The sequence below is a fragment of the Porites lutea genome, chromosome 10, assembly GCF_958299795.1.
Source record: "Porites lutea chromosome 10, jaPorLute2.1, whole genome shotgun sequence".
NCBI classification, from domain to species: Eukaryota; Metazoa; Cnidaria; class Anthozoa; order Scleractinia; family Poritidae; genus Porites; species Porites lutea.
In genome coordinates, this window is record NC_133210.1 from 19,132,151 (window position 1) to 19,153,882 (window position 21,732).

Here is a 21,732-nt window from a genome sequence, read left to right on the forward strand (position 1 = left end):
TATTTTCGTACTTAAGAGGCTGTCTCAGTAAAAACCGCCCACACTATTTCGGGTGGAAAATAATTTTGCCTGAAACTCTGGCGAGTGAAAGGCTTTATCGAGACTATAACTAAAATAGGTTTGCTTTGATTCACAATAATTTTCTGGCCGCCCTGGAGGGCGCCGAGTATTTTGTCCCGCCACGGCCATTTTGCACGTCTTGAAAACTAAAAATTTGGCATTTTTTGTGGCGGTGTAAAACGTTTGATTTGCACCATCTACCAATGCATTTTATACCTATTTATAGGTAAACATCTCTAATTTATCCTGAAAGTAATAGTTATCCGCCAAATTTAGCTGGAAAGACGAAATCAAACAAAATATGACCCCAACTAATTGCCTTGAAGCGAAAGGCAAAAAATTACCCTGTTTTAGAAGGTTATTTCTGACTTTTGGGACATAGTTGAAAGCTCTAGACTAAATAAACGCAAAGATAGACCACCTGTTATTAATAATATACAAAACCCCAAGTACGATTTCAGTATTTTAAAAGTTATGACCGTTTGTATCAACGCGTATGCGAGCTAATGCGATATTTTCAGATTTAGCGTAACGGATCTACCTCAAGCAGATTTTGTCAAAAGTACGGCTTACCTAATTCATTACTGGCACTGACTCACAAATTGAGCCATATTCCAATCCCTGAGATGCCGGACTCCATAAAATTCCAGTAAATGTGCTTCAGAAACTGCTGGTATGCGGCCATTTTTGAATCCCATGCTAACAATCCGAAGCTCAAAACAGGTGAAACTGTGTCACCTAAACCGGAAATGTTGAAACCCGGAAATAGGGAAAACCGGAAATGCGGAAATCCGGATCATCCGGAAATCGGCAAATCTGATATCAATCAGAAGCCGAAGGCAATTCCAACAATTAGAGATAGCTGCATTCGTTTAGGGCTTCTTTTCGACGTTGAGACACGTAAAAGATAAAACCTTCCAAACCGGCGTAGCTGTTTGAATTTCACTGAACTGAAACGCAGTTCCACGATCGATTGCGTGTGGCAAATAGGCTCCATAAGAAACAGTAAATATCATTAACCGGTTACAATAATTCTATGTGCGCTAACATATCACACTTGTGACTAATACTTTACAGAAGTTGGCTATATATCGAAAATGAATTTGTCGAGATCTAGGAAACCGAGCTAGCTCGGTTGTCTAGGCTTATTAGTATAGAGGGTCCTTGAAAGTCGCTTGTTAAGGGGGTATTCTGGTTGTTTTTTCGAGGAAAATGATGGTGATTTGGGAAAGAAATAAATAAGAGTAGAAAAGGTATGCACATAAAGCAGTTAGTCCGCTAATGGGATCAGAGGCACTCCTTGTTGGAGTCTCTGGTATTAATTTTTCTTCTGATTATTCACTTCTAGTTCATAATATAATTTCTAACAAACCCCTAATCCAATATTTTCCAACTGTTCCAACATTTTTCACGTCCTCCCTCATTTTTATGCATTAAAAACATTCGAAGATCGAAGAATCATTCAGAAATCCTCCAAAAATTATTGAACCAAGGCCTCAATCTTAATTGAGTCATTTTTTGATTCACGGATAACTTGGATAGCGGATAACGCGAGGAGAGCAGAGGAAAGTCATTTGGATTATAGGGTATGGTTGCAAGAAACTCCCATTTAATCTAGAGTAGCGTTAAGAAAGGATTTAATTCTGTATGCGTGTTTAGACCAATATTCACACTAGTGGCAAGTCCTAGGGGCGACCCTTTTTGTAGACCAAAAATACGATGCAATATGGCCAAGAAAGGCGCTAAGACACTTTGTTTTAAGATTAGCTACAAAACACCGTTAAATGGTCGAAAAAAATAATCCTACATTTGTCGATAAATTTGGGTTCTCTGACCCAAAACGAAATCTGCTTAGCTGATCTTTTAATTCTCGGACAAGTCTCACCTCCGGACATTTGTTTTAATTTCTTTCTTACCCAGCTATTTATCTCGAAACGTGACATACCGTAAAATTCCGAAAATAAGCCCCGGGTCTTATATTTTTCAAAGGCCCTTTTTAAGGGGCTTATTTTTGGACGGGTTTATATTCGTAGGAGCTTATGTACGGAGGGAAGTTTGCGTTTCAAAATCGATTGGGCTAGGTTATAGTTGGAAGGAAATTAACCGTTTTTGCTTTGTTTTACTTTGTATTTGAGGGCAATTTTCCAAGCAAAAGACCCCTGGGGGCTTATATTGGGAGGGGCGATTTCACAGAGGGTTTTTTGTGTTACGAGTTTGGGGGAGCTTATACATGGTGGGCTTATTTCAGAATTGTACAGTAGTTTCAGCATGTGATTCAAATATGGCCGCATACGAGCAGTTTTAAAAGCGCATTTACTAGAATTTTGAATGAAATATTGGTCAATTTTTTAGTCAGTGCCAGTAATAAATTAGGTAAAGTTTGGGAGGAGACGGAGGAGGAAAATCGAGTTCCTGTTGTAAAAATAGTCAAAGGGACGGGAGAAGATTCAGTAACAGGATCAGTAAAATTTGAAGAAGGCTTTCTCCCATTCACTCAAGCCTTCCCCTCCCTGATCGGTTTCTTATAAACTTACTCACCGGCCGGGACTATTTATCCGCTCTTAACAAGCGATTTTCATACATACATACATATATACATATACTTTATTTATGCTCGAAATTTACAGTGTAGCTGTAGAGCTAATGTATTCGAGAAAATAAGTTAAAATAAAATAAAATATGCTATATTACAATTCCAATGTTATTTATAAACTATATACAACATTATGCATGCAAAGGGAAATATAACTTATAAATCTACTGTTGAAAAGCTTCATATCTGAGGATCTCCTCCTTGAATTCTAGAAAATTTAATGGTTTGTAAGTGTCTGGGAGAGAGTTTCATATTTTTCTTTAGATCTCGAAACATTCAGTTTCGATATATAGCCAACTTCTGTAAAGTATTAGTCACAAGTGTCATATGTTAGCGCACATAGAATATTTGTAACCGGTTGATGATATTTACTGTTTCTAATTGAGCCTATTTGGCAAACGCAATCTATCGTGGAACTGCGTTTCAGTTCAGTGAAAATAGGGACTTTAGGATAGGTCACTACGGTCGCCTGGGACGGTTAGATAGATGTCACGTCACGCAAAACACGCGTGACCTTTTACCGTCGTCCTTCTGGGACGGTATGTTTTCGCCGGGTTTCTCGTCGTGAAGACAACGGTGAAACCGATAAGAGTTCATGCATACTTATTGTCACTTTTCTTCTAAAACTGAGTAGCCAATGGGTTAAAAATGCGTTGGCTTGTGTTTACATTGATTTACCTATCGGTGAAATGAAAAAAACAGCGAAAATGTCTGAGGTCATTCATAACTTAGCTCGCGGCCGCATGGCGACTGCTTTGTTTTCTACCTAGTGTCGTCCGCCATGGCAGAGGAAAATTGCCGAAAGGAAAGGTAATGCCCAGTTCAAACGTTGATCTTTTCATCTACCGAACTTAATACCTATTTAGGTCGACCTAAATGGTTCGAGGTTGATTCAGGTGTCGAACTTAAAGTGTAGTCGAACTCGATTCATTTTCACGATGTTCAATGGTCTAGAATGCTTTAAACAAGTGAAAATAAATTTTAGTTATTTGTGCTTTAGTTTCGGCACATGAGAAGTTCGACGTTTCAACTGGGCCTAACAGTGATGATTGTAGCCGTCTTCTTTATAACTTAAAACTGTATTTTTTATCAAGAAAAGATTACTTTAACTCAAAAAGTGTTGCTTAGGAAAGGAAAGTTCAAATAAAAACCTCGACTACAGATTTGAAAACTAGCTAGCTTTAATCCCTTATTCTTCTGATTGGTATTCTTCGTATAAAATAAGAAACTCTTGATCAGTAGTTGAGCCTTCTGCGAAAGAAATGACAAGCGAGTTTTGCACACGACTTCACCGTCCTTTCGCGGCTTCTTACCGTCATGGCCCAAGGCCGCCCGTATATGCATCCAACCGTCCCAGCCTACCGTAGTGACCTATCTTAAAGTCCCTAATCAAACAGCTACGCCGGTTTGGAAGGTTTTATCTTTTACGTGTCTCAACGTCGAAAAGAAGCCCTAAACGAATGCAGCTATCTCTAATTGTTGGAATTGCCTTCGGCTTCTGATTGATATCAGATTTGCCGATTTCCGGATGATCCGGATTTCCGCATTTCCGGTTTTCCCTATTTCCGGGTTTCAACATTTCCGGTTTAGGTGTCAACCTGCATTTGACCTTGCAGAGGCGGCTGAATAAAAGGTTTATTCGAGGTTGTAGCTCTGAAATCTCAATTTTCTGATCCAAAATGAGACCTGCCTAGTTAATATTCTGATTCTCGAGCAAACTTTCACCTCTGAATGGTTGTTTTACCGAGCTATTTAGCTCGAAACGTGACACAGTTTCACCTGTTTTGAGCTTCGGATTGTTAGCGTGGGATTCAAAAATGGCCGCATACCAGCAGTTTCTGAAGCACATTTACTGGAATTTTATGGAGTCCGGCATCTCAGGGATTGGAATATGGCTCAATTTGTGAGTCAGTGCCAGTAATGAATTAGGTAAGTCGTACTTTTGACAAAATCTGCTTGAGGTAGATTCGTTACGCTAAATCTGAAAATATCATATTAGCTCGCATACGCGTTGATACAAACGGTCATAACTTTTAAAATACTGAAATCGTACTTGGGGTTTTGTATATTATTAATAACAGGTGGTCTATCTTTGCGCCTATTTAGTCTAGAGCTTTCAACTATGCCCCGAAAGTCAGAAATAACCTTCTAAAACAGGGTAATTTTTGGCCTTTCGCTTCAAGGCAATTAGTTGGGGTCATATTTTGTTTGATTTCGTCTTTCCAGCTAAATTTAGCGGATAACTATTACTTTCAGGAAAAACTAGAGATGTTTACCTATAAATAGGTATAAAATGCATTGGTAGATGGTGCAAATCAAACTTTTTACAGCGCCGCAAAAAATGCCAAATTTTCAGTTTTCAAGACGTGCAAAATGGCCGTGGCGGAACAAAATACTCGGCGCCCCCCAGGGCGGCCAGAAAATTATTGTGAATCAAAGCAAACCTATTTTAGTTATAGTCTCGATAAAGCCTTTCACTCGCCAGAGTTTCAGGCAAAATTATTTTTCACGCGAAATTGAGTGGGCGGTTTTTACTGAGACAGCCTCTTAAATGTTTTCAAAAACAGGATTGAGAACTATACTTTCTAAAGCGGCAGTATCGCAGGAATTTTCTCAAGTTTTTGTGTAAATAATTCTACTTGTATGCTAGACTTGTAAGATAAATACGCTCATAAAAATATACAGCTGTAGTATTTTTTTAACAAAACGAGGCCGTATTGAGAATATATCCATACACTTTCCTTCATTTTCCTTCGTGCACTTATGTCGAGGATTGAACACAGGGCAATAAAGATTTAAAGGAAACTGTTTTCAGAAATGTACAGAAGTAGCAAATAAAGCAAGAATAACAAATTCAACGAGGATTACAAGCTGTAGCAAAAAGTTGCTAGCAAATTTTTCTCCCAACTTTAGCAAAAACATGTTAAATAGAAATTGCTTGCAGTCATAAAAGAAGAAAGTGTGCAAAAATCGCAAAAGGAACAGGACAGTTCGTTGCAACAACAGCAAAAAAAAACCCCAGATAAATAGCGCAAGAATCACAAGAATAATAAAGTAAGTAAAAGATCAGACTTAAAGAAAAAGGTAAAGAAGGCCCCATAGAAGTCCGCGATTTTTGCGAAATTTACGGACTTCTCAAGGCCCTTCTTCTTGTTATTCTTGCAATTCTTTCGATATTTGTTACCTAGTCGTTTTAGATAACAAGGAAATTTCTTGTTGCTTTTGCGATTTTTGCGAAATTTGCGGACTTTTCAAGGCCCTTCTTTGCCTTTTCGTTTTATAAGTCTAGAATTTTGTTAAATTTGTTATTCTTGCTATTTTGGCGATATTGGCAAGTAAGTGTCTTACAAAATCTTTTTTTTTTTGCTCAAATTGCGAAAAAATTGGCTTGCAAATTTTTGCAACTGTGCTTAATCCTGGACATATCTGCCTACATTTACACTTTCATTGCACGTGTGTTAAACACTAAATTTAAACCATAGTCAGTCCCATTTAATGAAGTTAAGTTCATAGTCCAGATAATATCATTGTTTAATATATTGGCACATTGTGAGCTTACTGTATACACACCGTCACCTTATTATAATAAGTTTTTTTGCCACAGTTTTAGATAAACATATACTTAAGTTTCTGCAAATAAAACGTTTTGAGTAGACTCTAGCTATTATTGTTCGGTTGCTTTATCATTATATAAATGTTTCGTTCAACAGTCATTGCAGGCAAGGAGATAAACATTACACTGACCATCAAAGATGATGAAGAGTGCTCTGATGCGGAGAAACAATACAATAAATCTTCATTGGCAACGGAACTTTCTGTTACGGTAAAGTTACAAATGTACTGTCAATATGGGTTTGCAAGTAGGATTAAGTCAGGGTAAGAAGTTTTTTCTAAGCCTACTACTCTGATCGAATTTTTTTCCCTCACATACTCCCGCCATTAAGGACTCTAATACTGGACTTGTTCACTGTGTTATGTTTAAATGAAATAGAGGATATTATATGGGCGCGCGGAGATGCGAAATTTCTCTTCAAGGTGTGAAAAATGTTAAATAAGAGTGAGCGGAGTAAAATGGTAAACCCATTGTTTAATTGCCCTCAGATCACCACTGGCCACATGCGCGTAAATAGCAACAAATTTCCTTCCAAAATGGCTTCGAACTCTCGTCTCCATTCTAAATCGTACAACCCTGGTGAATATCAGTAGACATCAATTCGAACGATTGGCGAAAGAAAGGCGTCGAGTAAACCTGACAGTTTAGAAACGGTAAAGGACTTTTGAAGGAGGGTCAGACCGAGGAAAGCGCTTTCGGATTCGAAATAACCGACAAGCAAGCCCAGAAAGGGGGCTCGAATTCTGCCAAGGAAGGGACAATTCAGATCATGTTAACTTGACCCTGCTAAAGTGGGTGCCCCTACAATGTTTAATCTTAACCTGTACAACAGCGGTAATTTCGAATCAACGCTGGGATTTAAGGTGCCCCTGAACCCCCACTGGTACCATCTTTTCGTTCCATGTAAATAGGCCCTTAATTTAGCCTGTGTAGCGAGCATTTCTGCGCGCAAGCAACATACCGCGGAAATGCTTGCTACACAAGCTTTTTGTAAACTGGAGTATAATTTCAATACATTAAATTTTTTAATTTTGTTAATTTCTAGATGAGGGGCGTGTTTGCTAATGAAAGTAACTTCCTCAGCACAACTGTAAATAATGTCAGGTAATGAGATAACTGCATTTTTTTTATTCCGAATTACAAGCTACATCGAACAGTAACAGTATAAATCTAGTGTTCTTGGCTGAGATTATTTACACGTAGAACCTCTGGACTGAGGCTAGATCATGCTTTATCTCTGGGCATCTTCTTAGCGGCCTCTTGTATAGTACGGTTTTTCGTTTCTTTCTTTTGGTGAGTAAGGAGGTTTTGTCCATATTGATAATCGAACTCGGTACCTCTTTCTTCAGATATATGTGCCTCAATACCATTTAGTGCCATCAAGACAAATCTTCACATTGAAGGAACTTAACGAAATGGTGAAAAATTCACCGTGAGCGAAGGAGTTGTCAAAAGAGTGACATGCTAAACACTTGCTGATTTCCTTGTTACTAGACCAACGGGTAGAAGGAAGCCCAAACTCAGACGATTTCTGGAATCTCTAATAGCCTTGTTTTTTTCTTATAGATGTGGAAGTGTGATTGTTGATCTTACCCTGAGTTTTAGTGCCATCGTCACCGAAAAGCGGATACTAAATATACTAAAAGACGCCGCTAAAAATGGGAAACTTGGAAATTTCAACGTAGACCCTTCATCCATCAAAGGAACACGACAAAAAATTCCAGTTACAACCCCTCCAGGCGTTGGTAAAACTACACCAAAGTCATCTGATGGTACGATCTTAAGCAGAAAGCGTCTTTTTGAAACGTGTTTTTACGTTGAGTTACAATGAATGTCTCCAAACATTCTACACTATTCTGGCCATCCGCGGGTCTTGTTACCGTTACACCTGCATCCAAGGCGGTAGACATGTGGAATAAGCTCGTGTTTAATTTCCACATCGTGTGACTAACCAAATCCCTGGAACTGTTTTGAAATATCAAAAATTCATGAACTGGGTTAACTGCAACCCACTGTTTGTTATGATTTTTGTTTTTCTTTTTTAATCAACATAGCCTCCTTTTTATATTCCCTGCCAAGCACTGTAGATAAGGTCAGACGTCGCAAAAGGCTTGGCATACTCAGCCTTTTCATATTGATATTAAGCGTAAAAGGTACAGCTTAACAATGATCACACTTCACTTTTATATAAGATGGGATCTCTTCGTTCCCCTCACCCTTCCCCTCCCATCGGTCAAGTACGCACACGTTCATATATAAGCTCTCTCCCCTTATTTGCAGTAAATACGTTTGTAGAAGTATGTCTATATTCACTGAAATAGCATAGAGCCAAAACTACTTATGGTATCAGCAAAGTAAATCAAACTAAATAAATAAGCCGTGTCGACTCATTTGATTTCAGATGATAGTGTTACGATCATCATTGCTGTCGTTGTGTCTGTTGCTGTGCTTGCTATCATTGTTGGAGTGGCTGTGTTTTGTGTGTATAAGAAGAAAAAGGACAAGAAAAACGATAACAAGGGTTAGTATTCAATAATGTTAAATGTTGCGGGAACACACTAAATTTCAGTGAAGCGATTAGTTAAAATCTGTGTTTTCTATATTATTGGGAGAAACAGTTTAGGTTTTGGAGATTTTGCTTCTACAGCTGAAGCTTCTTCTGCGAATGCAAGTTTTAAAAGATGGCTTTTCAAGCAAAAGCTTCTAATAGAAAACTATTTTGCCAAACTGGCACACTTAAATTTGCATTCTACGGAAAAGGATGAATTTGTAGCTAGGATTTAGCCCCAAATGCTTTAAAAATAGTTTATGTCTAAATATAAACCAGTTAGTACATGTATGTTAGGACACACTTGAAACTTTATAAAATAAATGTAACAAGACATAAAAGGTCACTTTGAAAACAGGACGATAGTTGCAGACTGATATTACTTTTGGGTATCTGTAACATGAATATTTAGAAATTGACATAAATGATAATACAAAATAATACTTAAAATATTAGGGAATAATAAAGTTTCAGCTCAAGTTAGTTTAAGCATAAAAATAATGGTCAAATTAATTAAATGAATTAACTGAATTAAACAAGCAACAACAACAACAACATTTTTTAAAGCTCTTGTAACACAATTTCCCAAAAAGGTCAATGCTATCTGATATATCTTCATGTATATAGGCAAGCGCACAGACGGTAATGCAAGAGTAATTGTCCCGTGGAAACCAAACCGCCAAGAAAAGGTTACAGCTTAATAACCAAGTACTTAAGTCTTCTAAAGTCAAGAAATTTAGTTAAACTTTTCCACTTCACTACACTGAATTCGATCTAAACATGGATTCAGTTATTAAATAAATACTTTGCTCTCAGCTTTGGTTCAGCTACCGTTTCGTCTGGTAGCATCTTAAAGACCTCAAAGATAATACCCTAGCGTACTGCACTTTGCACCAAAGAAGTAAATTCGATTATTCTGCTGGTGCTTTTACCAACTCTGAATTGATTAAATGTTTGAAGCTTATCATCATTTGCTGTACAGGCATCAATATACAGTATAGTTATAAAATTGTAAAGTGCCAACTACCGAAAAAGTGGCTATCCAGCGGATTAATAATGGTAACTCCAATTGCGGCTTTTAGTTTGTAGAGTTTTTCTTCACCTTTGAAATTTGTCTAGCAGAGTTCTAATGTTTCTTTCTTCTAATGCTTGGTTTGTGCATTGGCTCTAAATAGCGCTGTTGTGAAGGCATTCTGGACCATGCAACGGACTGTGATTGGCCAAAAATCGCGCCTTTGGATTGTGTCATTTCCATTTGAGACAATTAAAAGAACTGAATCTTGTTCCACTAAATATGGTTGCACTTTATTTGGTGAGACAGTTCCATTTTTGTTATTTTGTTTAAAAATAAAGAACACAACCCACTAAATAAAAATCCACTTTATTTTCAACCGTTACGATTTGCCAATCAGGACGTTTCCTGGTCCAGACACGCTGAAATCGTTGGAGCACTGAATAATAAAACTCTCACAAGTTACTAACTTAAATATGACATAACCGGAGCATCACTCATAGACTGTGCACTTCAGAAAGTTATGGTGCGTTAATCAATGTCCCTAAATTACTGAAAATAATATATGTTTAATTAAAGGTTAATTTAGTGTGTTAGACACCTGGCACGAAACGTCAGCTAAATTAAAGGGCAAGATGCTGTGTTTGTCTTAATGAAGTAATTATTATGTTAACTTTGGCAACTTATATTTAATGCAACCAAACAGATAAAGTGAGAAATAACAAAGAAACAACTATTGAGAGGCATTCTGTCGTGAGCGATTAAACTAAAAAGCCTTGCCATATTTCACTGCATGGCCAAGAAGAACGCATATCTTCCTCCTGAAAAATTTGGAGGGTAGCAATATGTGATTTGGAAAGATGACCAGGCTGTTGTCTTGACGCATGACATACTTCACGGTTATGATACAACTTGGCCGCTAATTGGATCACGTGGATCAAATTCAAAAGGCCCATGCCACACGGCAAGAATCTTCATAAACACATAGTTCTAACTTCTTAACCTGTAATCTGTTGTTGTGACGCGGACGGGATAAGCCTGGCCTTTAGAGGTGTTTGTTGTCACGCGACAGCCTGGTAGACGCGCTTATCAGCCCATCGATTGTACGTTTCTAGTACGTTTGAGGAAAGTTTCCAGTAATTAAACCGAGATTTTTAAGTGCTCAGAAGGTAGGAGTGAGGTGCAGCTTCAAATGAGCAGCTTTTGCGATAAGTACATGTAATACTAAAATTTAAATCACTGCCTAACGTTAATACACATAAATTATTCATTTAGGAATTAAAAAATACGTGAAAAGCCAGACAGTTAACGATAGAGCATGTTAAATATAAGTCAGTCGATTTAAATAATAACGTTTTTGCATTTAAAATAAACGTTGCAGAGGAAATAGCAAGTGTAAAACTTGATTCTGTATTGCCATTACTGTCTTGATATCATTCCAGCTGAATGTCTATTATTTCACTGGGGATAATTGTAACACTATAAAACCTGTGATGAAATTTCAATGATTTTTTTCTCTGTGCTTACCATGAAGCTAAAACAAATGTGTAAATACGTATAAATTTTAGAGGTTGTTATAAACAGCATTTTAGCTAAAGAGAGTTTCAATAAACTATAAAATTAAACATACCAACGTGTTGTTTTTCCATTTTAGATAGTAAAAGTGAGTCAGTGTACAAAGATAATGGATAGTTTTGTTCTGGTTTTTGTTTTGTTTTTTCCCTGTCCTCTAAATATACTCAAGAAATCTCAGCCCTCCCATTTTATTTTCCACAGTTTTAATTATCTTTATGGGCCAACGACTCATATTTTGAAGTAAATAGTGCAAGCGATGGGGTGATTAAAAAAAATCAGTCAATCTACAAATTAAAGAAAGAAAAAATTCAAAAATTTCTTATATAAAAATAATGAGAGGCTTGTAAAGAAATTCATTTTTGGCGCTCACGCCAACCGCCTCCTCCTCTCCAAAATCAAATGGCGGGCCCCGAGGAACGCTGAAATTTTGCAGTGTCTTTGCTATCTGTGCTATGTGATTGACGAAATAGTATTCCGCTACTAACTTTGTTAACCTATCAGGAGTATAAATAATATTTAAGTTAGTAGTATAGCGGGAGTATAAATGATATTTAAGTTACTGGTATATTGCAGAATTACTTGAGCCACTCGAGCGCGCGATTAATGATATTCTCATACCAGCTGTTACTGACCAGTAGAGCGCGACCTCTTTGGTCTCCCTGTACGCATGGGAGGCCTTGGATTTACAGATCCTGTAGTGACCTCATCTTCTAAATACGAGGCTTTAATCAAAATTACTAATCCGCTCGTGAGGCGAATTGTTCAGCAAGAGCACCAGCCACCACATGCCTCAGAAATTCAAAAATTCAAACACTCCAACTGAGCAAACGAAAACAAAAAGACGACTGTCTAAGTGAGAGGTTGGAGCAGGTGAAGAAGTCCCTGCCGACAAAAGCTAACCGAGCTCGCGAGTTACAGAAAAGGGATCATCAAATTGGCTGCCCGTGGTTCCCCTGAAAGAGCTGAATTACAATCTGAATAAGTAAGGAATTTAGAGAAGCAATCAAGTTACGGTACGACTGGGAAATATCGGACACGCCTATGCTCTGCGCATGTGGTGTTCCATTTAGCGTGGATCACGCAATAGTGTGTCAGCGCGGCAGGTTCATTATCCAGCGCCACAACGAACTGCGGGACTTGGAAGTAGAGATGCTAATGATGGTCTGTAATGATGTGGAAGTAGAGCCGGTCCTTTAGGAGGTCACTGGGGGGACATTAAATCTTGGCGCTAACAAAACCCCTGATGCCCGTTTGGATATTCATGCTCGAGGTTTTTGGGAGAGACAGAAATCTGCATTCTTCGACGTTAGGGTGTGTCACCCTAATGCAGACTCTAATGCAGTATGCGGAAAGAGTAATGGAGATTGAACAGGGAACGTTCACCCCCCTAGTTTTCACGACCACAAGTGGAATGGCGGATGAGTGTGCTAAGTGCCACAACAGACTTGCTGAGCTGATCGCAAATAAGAACGGAGAAAGTTGCTCAAGCGGAATTTCCTGGATAAGAGCTAAAGCATCTTTCGCTATCGTACGCTATGCGATACTATGCTTGAGAGGCTTAAGATCCAGAAGACGACAGCTAGACTTTGTTGACTTAGATCTACAGATCGAAAATATCAGAGCCTGCCCGAATTAAAATATTTTAAGAACCTTTTTAAAGAATTGGCGATTTAGGAATACGAGATTTTATTCTTTTTAACTTGTTTTCTTTTTAACATCAGAGACGGATAATTCTTTTTTGTAACGACTTAATTTAAAACTCTGGACTGCCGGCAAAAGTTATTGACCGCATCGAGCCGCAAGGAATGTATTTGGGAAATCGTTATTGACACAGTGATTGTTATTGTTTGCTTAATTCTTACTTCAAATATTTTTGTAAATTATGTACATGTTTTTGTAGGTGAATAAAATTATTTATTGTTATTATTACTATTATTATTATTATTATTATTATTATTGTTATTATTATTATTATTATTTCGCAGTATAAAACTTTGGAATGCTGTCCACATTATGAGTAGTATAGGGCGCATAACGTAACCTACACCACTTGAGAAGCTATACTTAGAAGTTAAGAAAGGTCGGTACGAAACCTAATATACGTAATGATCTGAATCTCTCTACTTAAAAAGCCAATTTAGAATATTATTAAATTTTTATACTCTGTAAAACCTACGCAAAGACATGATGATATAATTATCTCTACCAGAAGCAAATTAATTATTATTATTATTATAATTATTATTATTATTATTATAATTATTATTATTATTATTATTATTATTATTATTATTATTTTTATTATTTTTATTATTATTATTATTATGCAACTAAGCCGTTGGTTCCGTTTCTGTTTATAGCCATGAGTTATGGCAAAGTGTTTATTAATGAAACTTGTCTATTCTGGTCCTGTTGGCATTTTTGTGGAATTTCAGCTCGCGTATGGCTATTCCTCCCCCCTATTTTTTCTGTGATTCGCCCCTTTCTGAGTTCTTAATTTTTTTTTTCTTTTTGTATACCGGTAGAGCACTTTTTTTTCTGGACCTTGAAAACATCATTTATATGATGACGCCATTTTGCTACAACTACCAGAATCCTTCAGGATTTTGAAAAGAAGGCTGTTGTCGTTTTAAACCTTACAGAGGTTTCAAATTTGAGTGTAAAAGGAAGAGGAATTTGATTCGGGAAGTAATATTGATTTAGCTTTGCAACTGTAACTTGCCTGCGTGCTTGAAACGCGAGCTACATACAATGTTGTTAACTATGGGCGGTGGTTGTGATTGTTGCTGTGACATAATGTCATAATGTGGCGACGCGGAGAGAAGAGATCATACACAGTACACTCATCCAGCGGATACAAAATCCGTAGGCGTACTTTATTGCGCTCATGCAACAAGCCCCCCCCCCCCCCCTGCCCTCCCGGTCAGACCGACATTCCCAAAATTTGCCTCAAATTTTTTGTTGTGCGCATTAAAAAGCCAGCACAAAGAGATATATGCTTTGCGCTGCGTTATGACCTTTCCGGTTGGTCTAAGATTGTTTATGTCTGTTGCAATTGACCAACTTAAGAATGTAAAGTTTGGATTTACAAAGTTAAGTTTAAAACCCCTCTCCGATTTGAGGAAAACAGAGGGATACTAAAATTTTGGCTGTATTTATCTGTGCTTCTTGTCTTTGCTTTTTGTTGCATGGTGGAAAGAAGTCGGTGATGAAAATAAAGCAGGCCAACAGATGTGAGTATATCATTGTTCATTCTTATAGTTATGTGAAAGCCCCGTATGGTTATATGTATTGCTTAGCGCACTCCCAGCCGCAGATACTGAGAAGAGGGTTGAACTGAAAGGAGGAACCAAGGGGTTAGTTTGAAAAGAACATTGTACTGCGACGATGGGGTTGGGAAAGAAGTTTCGAGCGCTAGTTCCTAGTCAAAGCCATATGGAAGGGTTAGCGCCGAAAGCGTTACCTTAAAATGTTTTACGGTGTTAAATGTGCTTTATTATCTTAAACGTTTTACAGTGCGAGTACTATAACCTTGGCCACCCAGACACAGTTGACCAATTGGATGACAGGAAAATAACAATACATTCGTGATTCCGAGAAAGTTAGTTGTCAATCATAATTACCACGAAATGAGATCAACAACATGGATCAAAGTCAACCAATTGCAACCCGCTGAAAAAGCCTATGTTTCCTGAGAAGTCCGTTAGAGTATTGACGGAGGCAAAACTGTAAACGTTCATCATATTTTTGTCTTGCGGTCGCATGCTTATTGTACCTTGGGACAATGGTAGCGAAGAAATTACTGGTTAGTGACAAAATAACAACGTGTGTGAAACAGGTGTCTCCTGGGTGTTATATGTAAAGTTTCGAATAGGGGAACATAGTCTTGTGAAGCTTTTTGCTTTCTTGAAAAACGTTTGCTATCAATATTTTTATTTTGTGCCTTTTTTTGTTTTGTTTTGTTTTGTTTTGTGTTTTTTACGAGCTACTGATTGGCCCACAACCAGCTTTCTTGGAATGTATTTTTTTTCCTGTAATGGTATTGATCAACTTTGTCTAGGTGGCCCTGGTTGCAGTAGTCACACTATAAGACGACCTCGAAGTGCTTGGGTGTTAGATTGAACACCCTTTGGATACAATATACAGTACTTCGAGTCCACACTAATAATTTATGTTCTATTGTGTGGTTACACTATTTGCAGGAATCAAATCCAGGGTGGTCATGGCAACAGTGGATATAATAACACTCATTCATCGTCTGCGAGCCCGGAGGTACGTGATTGTTTTCCTCATAGAATAGTTTCTTTTGCTTTGATTAAAATTGAGTAAGTATAACAGAAACACTGTCATTGTTTGGGATAATATTTAACTGCAAAACAGTCCGTATTTTTGCTTATTCAAGTACGCGCGAGCAGTCAAACAAAAGGTCTGGAACAACGCTGAAAACAGAGAGCGAGACTGGGGAGAGACGCCCTATGGGCGTATGAGGCTCGCGCGCTTCGCGCACGTAAGACTCTTACGCCACGCTTTACCGATTTCTTTACTGATTTTGAGAAAAAAACCGACTGTTTTGCAGTCTAGATAATATTGTGCTCTGGAATTTCCTACTGTCTCGCACCAAGTACAATGTGGAATTTCCATGCTGCACAGAAACAGGCCACTAAAGACGTTGGGTTTAAGCTTCGTAACTTTCTTCCAGATCTTGTTGTTTTACTTGGGAGGTAGGGGGAAGGGGGGAGAGAAGGGTTTGGGCATATGGTCCCCTCACTTTCGTCACTTGTTCATCTATAGTGTATCAATCACCTTGCATTGATAGCCTCGACCGCAATAGGATATATAAATTATTGATCTCTGTATGTTGGTTATTTCTTTGGAATATAATCTTCATTAATCCAACCTTGACGAAATCTTGTCAAGAAAGTTTACTTTGAATATCCCAATATTTCGTTTTGAAATATACCATATTCCAATATTTTTTCCAAACATTAGTTATCCCTACACTCCCTTTAAGGGCCTTGTTCAACTACAATACGCTGTTACACTCAAATGGTGACCACTTCTTTGATTTCACATGAAATCGTCTTCTTGTGCCTGACAAAAAATCCTTCGGTCTTTGGTAGCGTGAGGAACCAACAAGTTATTGAGATTTTCAGAGGACAAAATTTTTCCCCCCGGGACCAGTTACTGCGAGTTAATATTATTGTTTGTTTGCTACAGAAAACCGCAGATATCACCTATGCTGTTGTTGAACAGGGAAACAGTATGCCTAGGACTGCTCCTAAGAAGCCTCTTCGCACTTATGAGACAGAGTATGTTATCACTATGATTTACAAGCCATATTTCTGTGGCGCAGTAGCGGACCCAGTGTAGGGCCTCCAGTTTCCATCTCTCCCCTTTAGTTTTGGAATAAGTCGGAAGCTCCGAACACATATCGCTTGCTGTACTAGGGGCTACTGGTATTGTATCCTCCATTTTACTTTAAGGGCGGGAGAATGAGAACCGTCTAAAACGGACACCAAGTGTGGGCTAGCTCTGAAATAATGTAAGGAGCAGGTGGACAAAGAAACGCGAAGTGAAGCTTCATCTCGTTATACATCGTAGATAAGGATCAATACTGAATAAAACATACATCGAAATTTAAGAGTTCGTCCCCTCCGTTCTTAAGCGTTATCTTTGACTCTCTATTGTTCAGGCACCTTCTTATGACGGAGAGTGTCCTATTATATATCTCTATTATATATCAACAGTGCGTTCCCCATAAAAATCATTTTTGTTTTTCTTTTTTTTCCTGTAATGATCCTGTGTGTCGTTGAAAAGTAAATTCGCCCTAACAAAATTCTTAGTTTTTCGCCTAGTAAATAGATGTATAGTTAGAGTCGTAATGCTTAGAAAGGAACGTGTACATTAGGTCATGTAAAACACACTCAATTCACGAGGTGGCTCATACTAAAAACACATTCTTGATTTTATTTTCCTTCAGGATACTCGTTGAGGGTAACGGAAGTGGATATGAAGTTGCCGGATCATCTTCCAGGCGCCCGGAGGAACCCCCTGGCAAAAAGCCAAAGAAAAAGAAGAAGGAGCAAGAACCTGACAAACCTGTTGGCGTAGTGTACGCGCAGGTTGATAAATCAAAACAAAAGTCAAAGGCTTCGCAGAACAATTACGATCAATCAGAGAGACCCAAAAGCAAGGTAAGGTAAATTATTGGAGCATGCTCTCATGGTACCCCTCTACTAAACAAAGAAACTTTTGAAATGAAATTAAGTTTATTTAAAGGGGGTACGACTTGACAGAACTGAGAAACTTAAGTGCCACTACCACTACCACTACTGCACCACCACCACCGCCACCACCACCATGAATTAGATTGAAATTTGAATTGGTCACAACAAAAAAGGAAAAAAAATTCTCTTGGAGCTGGAGCAGAAAAGAGAACCAACAACAGCTCTACTAAAAATGGCATCGACGCCGGTACTTAGAGACCAGGCCAATTCATTGTTGGGAAGCGATTTCTCTCATCACTGCGCCACCCCTGTTCCCTTCCGACACGCCTAATTTGCGGACATTTGCGTGGGGCCCGTCCCCTAAATACGGATTTTAGTGGCGTTTTGTTATCAAGTGGTCAGTAACTATACAAATGTATGGAACAAAAGAAAGTGCTTGCACAAAAAAAAGGGTTCGACTTCCACAGGGTTGGGTTGGGATACCAACATGGCCGCCGTTAGGTAGGTCGTTTTTACATGACGTCACTGCGGCCATATTAGGTTACAAAACAATTAAACGGCGGCCATGGTGCTATATCAAAAAATTGCTGTGGGCATTGATCTATCTCCCCGTGTAAATATTTTCTTTGTCTCGAGAAATTGGCATAATCATTGTTTGGGACACAAATCTGTCAGACGCGACGTTATTTGGAAACGGTTTTACGTTTTCCGCAGTCGCTAATTTAGTAAGTGGCTCTTTGTTTATCTTTCGGGATCGAACTGGAAATTAGAAATGGTGAAGGGGAAAAGGGGGAAATACCTCGCCTAACAAGGACAAGGAACAACAACAAACTCAGCACATGTATTTGGTCTTTACCTAGGCCACCTTAGTTATTATTTGAATAAGAGCTCCGTCTGAAGAGTTGTTAAAATGTTTGTCTACTATCTTCTCTACAGCAACCTGGGGAACTTACATACGCCGAATTAGACCATGCCCAGGGGAGCAGCATGCCCAGGAATTCCGCCGCTCCAATCAAGAAACCTCAGCCATATGTTGAGACTGAATATGCAATGATCGTGTAGATCCTTACTGATCTAGTGACGTCTGGCCAGTCGCAGATACCGTGACTGGCTAGGGATGAACAGAATAAAATATCTCGTGTCACTTTTTAGTAAAAGATAAGAAAACGTTTCTACTAGTTAGCAAACAAAGAAATCAAATGCATGGCAAGCTCGAAATGTTTCTTTCTGTGCATCCCTATGTTTTGTTATTGTTCTTTAGTATGTTTCAGTACACCTTGGAAAACGTTATAGTGTAGACAGGGCCGGAATATAGCGGGGTCCAAATATGAGGTAAATGGCAATTATGCCAGGTGATAACTTTACTGAAGAGTTTGGCTGTGGGTTGCTCTAGAAGATATTATCACTGTAGTGTATGGGGAGTCTGCTTTCGTACGTACGCATTCTCCTCATTGGTATATTTTTAACTAATTAAAAATGAGGGTATTTAAACTTAAGTTTATTGTAGCTTCTAAAACAAGCACCAAAGATTGAAGTTTTGTAGACGTCAGTCGAAGGCAATGTCACAGCAATAATTAGTTATTTTTCCCTCTTATTATTATAGAATAGAAAAAACTGTTTTTCTTAGAGAAGTCTTAAATGCCAATTCCTTGGAATAATTTCGTATCTAACACGTACATGAAACATTTTATAGGATTAACTGTTTTCGTAAATTTAACACCTGAGATTCTTTTTTTTGGTAGCATGTTTTGTAGTGGTATTTGCCATAAATGTCGCGAGTGAAAGTTTTGATTACTTTTTTTTTCTGCTACTACCTGAGAAATTTCTGTGGCCGTTTTTATATACTTCGTCGCGTGTAAATGATCGGTTTTCTTGAAATTAAGTTTCAACTTGCAAATCTTATTTTCCTAAAGAAAAAAATAAAGATTGCGAAAGTTTCTTAGCTGCTTACTGAAGAAAAATCGGCCAAGAGCAGACTGAAACGTTACCAGCGGACAATCGGTGTTATCTGTTAATTATAACGGACTAGGCAAATATGCTATAATATCCTTTCGTGTTCATCCATCGTCGAGGTATTGTCTACCACTTGTTTACGTCGTATAATGTTTATTCAAATCATTGACGAAGTGACGAAGAGAAAAGAAATCACTCGTGGCTCTTTGCTTGATTTCGTGTTACTCGTTTGGGCCATAGGAAGTCTCTCTTAAAGGGAAGCGCGTCTGGGTCTTTTTCCGAAACCGTTACCTACAACTGGCAAATGACACTAACTTGCCTTTTCCCCTCATCGATCTGTAATGATTTTATTTGTACTCGGGGCCATCAGTTGTTATGGCTGAGAGCACAACAAACATTCTTGCTTTCATCTTTGCAAATATGGAAATCATTCCTCCAAGTCGTTGTTGTTGTTTTGTTTTCTTAATTTGGTTCCCCTAAAATGAAGCTAAAAGGTGACTCAAGTCATTGCGGAAATATCTTAGGTAGTAGTGTAGCTTTAGAAATACATTGTAACCATTCTAGTAAATAGCGCTGTGTAGAGCAGATGGTTTGGCAGGGAACTGTTGATGTATTTAGAAAATATGAACGGTATAATTCAAAAGTTCATTTGCTCAATTCCTTTTACCAATCTTTTTCTTTTGTTTTGACTTTACTTTTTGTTTGCTTGGTTGTGTGATTTTTTTTAAATGTAATAAGTAATTACTTTACTTTTTTATATATTATTTATAATACTTTTCTTCACCTGAGTATTAAGCTGGGTGACAACAGTTTGAACATGATTGTAACCAATCGTAGCGTCTATTTCATAACTAGGCTGTCTGCTAAGACAATTTTACGCTTTTTCAAATTACCATCGCCTATAGCAAGAATAAAATAGAAAACAATTTAAGCTCGGTTATTTAGCTAATACATTTAAGAGAAGCTGAGAAAGCTCGTGAACATTAACATGGATGACCAAGTGCGTAGGACTGGTGTGGGTGACGGGTTAATGCAGTGGGAGAATAGACACGTCTGAAGTTGTATCCTTTTTTATGTACGTCTGTCTATTTTTTAAGTGAGAAAATAGTTTTTGAATCAACAACTTGTATGTTATTCTGGGTCTTTCAACTCCCGGAATCTCGCTCTCTCTGAGTAGTGCGAACCCTGGTGAAAAAGAGCGTAGCTTGTGCCCCTGAGATCATGGAATTCAAAAAATCGCAGACGCTGAATCAAGGTGAACTAACGTGTGTTTTTGGTGAATTTTCATCCTTTCTGCTTTCTCGTTAGGCTGTTAAACTATGTACTTCGTTTTACTTCTGTAAAAAGGGTGTATTTCCCTTTGTGTATTTACTGGTTATAGTCACTGTTATTAAACTTAAAGCAATTGTAGCTTTATACAATAAAAGCTTAGAAGCCATATCGTATGTTTGCTTTGAACATGTAAAGTATACAGTATACAGCTGATTCATGTGCCATGTGTCCAGGAATTGCTGTTACGTTTGAGATCCGATCTACGCTGGCGAAACGCGTACCTTTTGGCAGTTGATACGTTCATTGTATCCCACTAACCTCTTGTTATCTTTCCGCAACACCCTTAGCCTGCAGAGGAATTTTTTAGCGGCAACTCTGAGTTTCATTGATCGTGGCTGTTATCTTGAGAAGCAAAAAAAAAAGAGGAGGAGGACGGACAGGAAAGGGGGGAGGGGCAGGCAGGAAAAAAAAAAAAATCGCCCGCCAGCAAAGCCTATGAAATAACCGAATGCCCCCTAATCAGTCGCGCCTGACTGCTTTTCCGGAAATGCAAACATAGCCATTGGAAATCGATTTCATTTCTCTTTTCGAAAGCCTCAAGTTACTTCCGACAGTAACAATCACGCATGCTTGAAAAGGCGCTTTCCCGGGCATTAACACGAAAAAATCTAGCAATGTACGCGTAAACGTTATGTCGGAAACGCGTCCTAGTGACAGCTGTAGGATTTGTAAATACTCTTTTAACGTGAAAACGTCAGCGGTAAACAATTTTATTCATCGTCGCAAAATCTGTTCAAACCGTCCCAGCGCAAAGATTCGTTTGGAATTGTGCTTGCGGACGTTTGCAAACAAGTGAGGTTGGGTTTGTTGGATGATCCA

At 38.3% G+C, this 21,732-nt stretch overlaps 1 protein-coding gene across 2 annotated transcripts in view; it reads left to right on the forward strand.

Moving 5' to 3' along the window:
• The window catches only part of LOC140950284 (uncharacterized), a 37,905-nt gene extending 16,886 nt beyond the window's left edge, over nucleotides 1-21,019 (forward strand). The window contains exons 5-13 of one of the 2 annotated variants that reach the window (XM_073399504.1): nucleotides 6,364-6,476; nucleotides 7,312-7,370; nucleotides 7,833-8,038; nucleotides 8,668-8,787; nucleotides 14,601-14,634; nucleotides 15,604-15,673; nucleotides 16,619-16,710; nucleotides 17,382-17,595; nucleotides 18,565-21,019. In XM_073399504.1, the coding sequence (XP_073255605.1) occupies nucleotides 6,364-6,476; nucleotides 7,312-7,370; nucleotides 7,833-8,038; nucleotides 8,668-8,787; nucleotides 14,601-14,634; nucleotides 15,604-15,673; nucleotides 16,619-16,710; nucleotides 17,382-17,595; nucleotides 18,565-18,690 (1,034 nt within the window). In that variant the 3' untranslated portion in view covers nucleotides 18,691-21,019. The remainder of the gene's footprint in view (nucleotides 1-6,363; nucleotides 6,477-7,311; nucleotides 7,371-7,832; nucleotides 8,039-8,667; nucleotides 8,788-14,600; nucleotides 14,635-15,603; nucleotides 15,674-16,618; nucleotides 16,711-17,381; nucleotides 17,596-18,564) is intronic. The other variant, XM_073399505.1, reaches the window with a different exon arrangement.
• The last annotated feature ends 713 nt before the right edge of the window (nucleotides 21,020-21,732 follow it).